Raw genomic sequence first — 7,435 nt, 5'->3', positions numbered from 1 at the left:
ATTTTCATTGCACCTAGGCTGCAATTACTTCATTCTGGAACACCATCATGGCAATTAAGAAGATTACAAACAGTAACTAAGAAAATCAGTTAAATGAAAATCAACAGTCCTTAAATACTGAATTTAATGGGTTGCAAGATGTGGTTCTTCGCCTAAATGGCACATAATTTTTCTCTTGCAACTGCAGAATCTGATGGTAATTTATTACGTGCCTGTGTGGCTTGATATGCCAGCATGTGAAAATAACTGAGACAGCTCTAAAAAACCATGGTTCTTGTACTAGAATTTATAAAGAATTACATAGAATTGTATATTAATATAAGCACACTACCTCGCCTGGATTAATATATTTTCCTTCTAATGTCTTGTGGAGGTCTAAAATTCTGCTAAATACTCAGCATTTTGTCCTATTTGTTCTGCTCTGGATTGATGAAGGACCACAAAAATCAGTGGGTATCTTTCCACTGACACTTCAGGGACTGAACCACATCTTCTAAAATTTAAATAACTGTAAGGGCACTGTGCTAAATCACTATTCTCTACACCGTAAGAATACTTGTTCTTTTTTACTACCTATCTGAAATTCTTCTGTTTCCTCTCTTGGGCAGAGACAGAATTTTTTCTTTTTACTAGGATACAGTTTAGCTGTATCCATTTAGGCTAATAGGAAGGCTCAAAGAAAATGTCAGAGGCAACCTGTGATAAGAGACTGGAAGTAGCAAGAATGCTGGTGATGGAAAGATGTGTGAATTATAAGCATCAAGAGGAAACTTGAAACTTCATAGCATACAAGATTTTCCAATGACAAAGTATTAAGTAAAAAGAATAAATTGTCATTGGGATACTGTAATGAAGGAGGATGAAACATCAAGGAATTAACTTGTTCTGTTCTAGGAAGCATCTAGTAAATGACTGAGACCAACACAGACTGGTAGGGCAACAATAATAGTACTAACAATTGGTTCCTGACTTTTGGGGACCTGTGTGTGGTTATGGTTTAAGACAGGCAATTGAGAGCAGTTCTGAAGGAGTAAGCTTTGATGCGGAAAAGTGGGATAGACATGGCATTTTAGTGTTCCACAGCTGTGCTGTGGCTAACTACTTCAAGTGCCAGAATAACCTTGTGTATCTCTTCACGGAATGGCACCCATTTAAGCATTTAAGAGACCTTAGATGTAACCATGCTATGCACCTCAGTCCCGTCCTTTGTAAAGCTAATAACAAGGATACCAATCATTTCAGAAAATCAAGGGCAGAAAGAGCTAGGTATACTAATAGAGTGCAATAAAACGTAAGATTTTGTAGGATAGAACAAAACACTTCTGAAATTTAATTTGACATATACCAATAACATGTATTTTGTGGATAAACTGTATGTTTATTAGTTGCTGTAAGAAGTTCAAGTCAAAAGATCTCAATGAAGGCAAATTTCAAAAATTTAATATACCCTTCTACTAAAATGTGACCATAGTTCTCTGTCATTTCCCAGCGGAGTCAGGGCAGAACCCGATCCCTCCGGAGGATCTCGACCAGACCTGCGGCACGACTCGGCTTTTGCTGCACAAGTGGACAGCAGGGGTGAGAACACTTGCTGCGCAAGTGGACACGGGTGAGAACGGGAGGTTTCTCGGGGAGGAGCTCTGAAACCTTGCTCCCCGATTTCCAGGATGCAGTGAGGCGGGGAATGGGGCCGGCTCTCTGATGGCGGGCTCTTCCTTCATCACCCCGCTCCCTCCTTTCTTACAGCGTCCTTAAAGCGAACTCCCCGGAGGTCCCCCAAGGGTGTGTGAGAACAAGTTGTGCCTGGGAGCGGTGCGAGCGGGTACGGGCCGCCGGGGCCAGAGCTGCCGCCGCACCAGCGCCAGCAGGCAGAGTTTTGGGGTGCCCGAAGGGCCATCCCGCAGCAGGCCTTCACCTCAGCACCCCGGCTCCTCTCACGCACATTTCTCCCCTCAAACATCCCCCTCTTCGCTCCTTCCCCACCCGGCGTCCCCCTCTCCCTGCTTTCAACTTGTCCCCAAGTGTCGCCCCCCTGCCCATCCCTCTCACATCCCCGCTTCGCGCCGCCCGCCCCTCCGCTCCGAGGGGAGCCGCGGCCGCCGCGGCCGGCAGTGCGCATGCTCCGGCCGCACGGGGCTCGGGGCACGGTGGCGGGGCGCGCGGGGGGTGGCGGGACTGAGGAGGCGGCGGTGGCCCGGTGACGGGACACCCTAGCAGCCTCCCCCGGCTCGCTCCTGTCCCGCCGTTTCCCGTTCCCCAAACGCCTTCAGGCAGGCCGCCCTCCGATGTCCCGGTGGCCGGCGGTGCCGCGGAGCAGCCGGTGTGCCACCCCCGAGGCGGAGGGCGGTGCTGTGGGCGGCCGGGGGAGCCGCGCGATTGGCCTCCGCCCGGTGGCTGGCTTGTCAGTTGGGCTGCAGGGGTGGCCCTGGGAGCCTCTCGCCCAGCCCTCTGACGGGATGAAGCCTTTAGGGGGATGCGGCGCTCTTTGCATTTTGATTAAAGCCCCTCATCTCCCTTCAGTCTGAAGGCAGGGCACCCGGGAGGACGGGTCGGAGGGGCCTGCGCAAGGCCGGGCAGAGAGGGAGGGGGGTGAGAGAGAAAAAACCCCTCTTGGTATGTTACGTATGGCTCTATAGGAGATATCATCTCTGGGAATATAGTGGAAAGGTCGGAGCTGGTATAAACTGAAGGCGCCCGGGTTTAATTCACACTCGTGGGTGCCCAGCATGGAGATGCAGAGATGGTCCTCAAGGTGGAAAACGAGAAGGTGGCCCCGGGACTCGGCTGTAACCGTGCTCATCACCTTCGCTATCCTTTTCCGGGCTGCAGAGGTCAGAGGAGGTAAGAAAGCAAAGAAGCCGGGGAGTCCAGTTGCCTCTGTCCCCCTCCTCGGGAGAAGGGCCCAGGGTACGGCTGGGGCCGCGTTTCAGTGGAAAGCTGTCAGAGCGGCTCCTGATGCTGGGGAGGTGAGAGGGCACGAAAGGGCTGGGGGCCGGCTTGCGGCGTAGAGACCCGCTGGGACCCCCTGGCAGCGCGGGCAGGGGACGTCCCTCCCAGGTGCCGCGTAGGGACGGCTCCCGTTCACCCTCAGTGTTTAACTTTGGATGTGGGTTTAACGCAGTAAAGCGGATGCACTGGCGGGGTGGGAAGATGAAAGAAATGCTTGTTGAACAGAGTGATTTCTCCTCTTCCAGCACTAAACTCAGTTTTGTGGAGCTTGCGTACGATTTTCAGTTTTGTTGAACTTACAGAGTCGTTAGTCTGCTGAAGTTCACTGAGTCATGGCTGAAACAGAGCGACAAGTATCTGCCTTCTCCTCGAAGGGGCGAGGAAAGGGAAAGTTGGGGGGTGGAGGCTCTCCATTCTGATTTTCTCCATTCTCCGCTTTTTTATTTTTCCCCTTTCGAAGGGCTTCAATGGGCAAAAAGTTTTCCAGGACGCGAGGGGAGGAGAAAATATATTTGAAGGGGCCCCTTGCCAGACGGTGAGGACAGCAGTTGCCGTCGGTAGCGGCGCCCCGCAGGTGGTGTGCGCAGCGCTGGCCCCGGAGATGCCCTGGCGGGGCGGGGGCCGGTGGCGGGGCGTGGGGGCCTCGGGGGTGCTCGGCCTGACCGTCGCTGGGCTCCACAGGGGCTGTGTCAGCGCCGGGGCGCCGTCCCCAGTCTCCTTCCCCCTTTGCAGCCTCCATGGAGGGATCGAGTGGTCCCTTAGGTGTCCGTGGACCTGGTGGACCGGGTGCAGCCCGCGGGGGACCTGCAGAGGGAACAAGAGCCCGGCAGCAGCGCGGCAGTTCAGCAGAAAGGAACCGCTGCCCCGCGCCTCCTCTCTTGTGCCCCGCACTTCTCACCTGGGCGCTGCTCCTTGGCACTGCTCAGCCCTCGGCCGCCCGCCGCGCCGTGCCATCTGGGCGCCGGCGAGGCGCTCCGGCTTTTTGATATGTGCTCGCACATTCGCGGAGCTGCGAACTATAGTCTCCGGTGGCTGGAGCGCTTTCCTCTTCCACCGGGGGTGGAAATGCTGCCTCTTCCTCCATCCCTCCCTCCCACCGGAGCCCGCAGGCGCATCTGGGGGTCAGTGTGGCTGGGATTGAGGTGTTTTTTGGTTTTGGGGGGGTTTTTGTGGTTTTTTTTTTCCCCGCGTGGGTTTGACATCCATGAAGGGGCTTAACTCTCCGAAAAGTTTAATTTTTATGCATTTCTTTATTTTAACGAGGTATTTCTCGATCTGAATTCCCACTTTTTTGAATCAACAGGCGTCCTAGAGGAGGCACAGTAAGGTGATCAGTTTCCATTCAAGCCCTTTATACCTGGGCGCAACCTTGACGGTGTCAGATCAATCAGGGTTTCTGCCCCCTGCCGGCCCCATTTCTGACAGGGCTTGGAAGGGGTCAGATTTCATCCCTGGTGCAATTCCACGGACTCCAGTGGAGTTACACCCAGGGTGAATTAACCTCGCAGAGCTTCAAGGATTCGGCTGCTCATTACTAACTAAATTTCTTCAAGAAGCAATACTGTCAGCAAAGGCATGATATTTTTCTTACGCTGTTTTTCATGTGACCATTCAGCCTTAAGTAGGATTTATGTAGATTATCTTTACATAATGGCTTGGATGCAAATGAAAAATTAAAATCTAAACCCATGCAGCCCAGAAAAAATCAGCAAGTTATCTGGTACTTACTGAAATATATTCAGCAACTTTAGGCAGACTAATTTGTTTTCAGTAAGCATTAAAAAGCTATATTAAAAATCTTTTCCTCTAGTCTTCTGTATAAAGGACATTTCAGAAACATAAAACTACAGGCTTCTCATGTTTTAGAAGCATTCTGAAAAGAACTTAGTTCTTGAACTTTTCTGAAATACAGTATGCCATTTGCTTAGAAACTACAGGGAGCTGTGTGTTTAGGGCTTGATCTGTTATTGAAGTCAGTAAGAGTTTTTCCATTGACTACAGAGGGAGTAGAATTTGACCTAATTTTCCTAACGGAGTAGAAGGGAGATATTTCTGAATCCTCTTTTCTATATTCTGATCTTATTTAACGTACTTAAAAGATAAAACAGGACATAATGATTCATATTTGAAAGTAGGACTGGGAAAAATACTGAGGAATAGAATAAAATAGCATACTACAGCCGGTAAACAATATGACTAAATGAAAATGCTGGGTAAAATATGAATCAATGCCTTATCAACTCTGTTAAATTAAATCCTATGTTCAATTGTCTTTTCATAAACTACCCCTATGTAAAGAAAATTACATGGTGTATTCATATAAAGTGTTAATCATATAGCAGTGACTTATTTTTAAGACAACATAATCCATTCCATGTAGAGAAACCTCAAAAGATTCCTAAAATTCTTGACTTTTTTTTTCAAGTTTCTTTATTTAACACAAAAAAGAAAGAGAAGTACCAAGAAAGGGGGTGTGAAGATCTGATTGGGCTCTTGATTGATTTCTTCTTTAGACAGAAAAAGTTACAGTAAGTGAGAAGCAACTGAATGGGAAAACTAGTGACTCATATTTGGTCAGCTCAGTGCCCACCAGCTCTTACGCAGCTCTTTTTAGAAAATATTTTTGCTTTATGACTTGGCTAAAGTAAACAAAATTCAGTATTTTAAAAGACATCTTTTGATTTCCTTTCCCCTTCTTCACCTTTAATACTAAATCTGTTGGTAATGTGTTTGGAATGAATAAACTCATTTAGTCGAAATGGCATGGCTTCAACACTATAAATTTTTTGTAAGGGCCTGGCATCAATGCACTATTGTGATGCTGATTTAAATTTCATGGGCAAAAATGAAAAATCAGTCTTTTTATTATTTATAAGCTTTTTCAAGCAAATGGAAATCAAGCTCTTAAGAGTGCAAAAAGATTTAAGAATCCTTACTGAAAATGAGGCTTTGAAGCTATATATGGAAAATACACTTTGGACCTTCTGTGTAAGTGACAAGCAGATTTGTTTCTAATATAGAATAGATACTTTTTACAGTCATTTTAGGAAACACAAAGGTTCCTTGTGCTTCCCCCACACAGGCTTGGAAAGTAGTGGGAGTTCTAGGTGTGGAAGGAATGCAGAACGGGGCCCACTAGTGATGGCAAAAGGAGTTTTCTTTGAGGATGTACACTTAACACTTAGTTATTTGTAATTGCTTAGTAATTTGTACTGGGAAGATATGGATCTGTTTCTTGAATGCAAACTGTTTAATGTATCTGGCTAGTCTAAACCTATATAAAAAGGTGTTTTAAACTAGTAAATTATGAGTCTCTTCTCAGAACTGTTAGTGATGTAAAGCTCTTTTGATTTTAATTGATCAATTCACTTTTAAGGTTGAAAAATAATATTAAAATTTTCATTGTTCCTTTATTTTACAGTGAAATAGTCTTGTGTGTTAATTTTAGTTTAACAAAATGCCATTAACCTTCAGAAACAGAGGGCGTACAGGGGTTTCTCAGATAAATATTCACAAAATGAGCAAAAGTGATTAAATCAAAGGGTGATTTCACTAGATTCAGCCAGTGGTCCTAACTGAAGTTTTTCTGAGTCCCAGGGATCAGCAGGTGAAATGGTCCAGTCTTCCCAGTATAGTGCAAGAGAGACCTGCATGTATATATCTAGTTTGCTATATAATTTAATTTTTTAAATTTTTTTTTCTAAGTTAAAATAATTATTTCCACTTCAGCAGCAGACATCTGACACAGAAAAATGACTGGTATGTGTTGTATTCTCTAGAGTGTGAATCTTTGCATTTAATTTAGAAGGAGACTTCACAAGGATCCCAGAAAGGACTATTCAGGCTGCAGGAAACTATGTCTTTTTACTAGCTCTGCAGAAAAGAAGTTTCACAATTTCAGTTTTGCATATATCTTAACAAATACAACTGTATATAAGTATATATAGAATATCCACAAATATTCAGTGGTTTTGGTTTGAAATAATCTCTGTGCCTAGCACCTACTATTGGAATGTCACTAGAAAAAAATAATCTTTGATGTAAAACATTTCCTGGTGCTATGGTGTTTTCGGATTACTAGAAAAAAAAAAAAAAAAAAAGAAAAACATCATACAATTGGTGTCTGTAGCAGTTGTAAAATGTAGGAAAGGAGTTGTCATACTTAATTTTACAATTGTCTTGCCCAAAGTTATTTGGTCTCCTCCCAATAGGGCCTTTAATTCTAACAAGGTTGCAGCATAATAAAAGAGCCATGACATTACTGGTGAAGTTATACCTAAAACACACTGGAGCAATTATGTCTCTCCCGGATTTGTTTTGTACAGTGGTGAACAGTAGGGTTCCCATCTGCCAGCAAGATTAAGAAGTTGCTTTTCTTTTCTCTGCAGAGCGCTCTGCTTCTTTTCAGAAGAAATCCTACCAGCATTGGTTAATTTATCATTGTTCTGAGTACTTGTTGATAATAGGGGGGAATAAATTAAGCAGA

At 45.5% G+C, this 7,435-nt stretch overlaps 1 protein-coding gene across 6 annotated transcripts in view; it reads left to right on the top strand.

The window, feature by feature from the left end:
• Positions 1–2,404: 2,404 nt before the first annotated feature.
• Positions 2,405–7,435, top strand: part of COL11A1 (collagen type XI alpha 1 chain) — a 149,850-nt gene continuing 144,819 nt past the window's right edge. For 5 of the 6 annotated variants that reach the window (XM_075760044.1, XM_075760042.1, XM_075760043.1 and 2 more), the window contains exon 1: positions 2,405–2,841. In XM_075760044.1, coding sequence (XP_075616159.1) covers positions 2,727–2,841 — 115 coding nt within the window. In that variant the 5' untranslated portion in view covers positions 2,405–2,726. The remainder of the gene's footprint in view (positions 2,842–7,435) is intronic. The other variant, XM_075760041.1, reaches the window with a different exon arrangement.

This window comes from Balearica regulorum, chromosome 8 (genome assembly GCF_011004875.1).
Source record: "Balearica regulorum gibbericeps isolate bBalReg1 chromosome 8, bBalReg1.pri, whole genome shotgun sequence".
Lineage (NCBI taxonomy): Eukaryota > Metazoa > Chordata > Aves > Gruiformes > Gruidae > Balearica > Balearica regulorum.
Note: the sequence above shows the minus strand (reverse complement) of the source record. Positions and strands in the feature narration are given on the sequence as shown.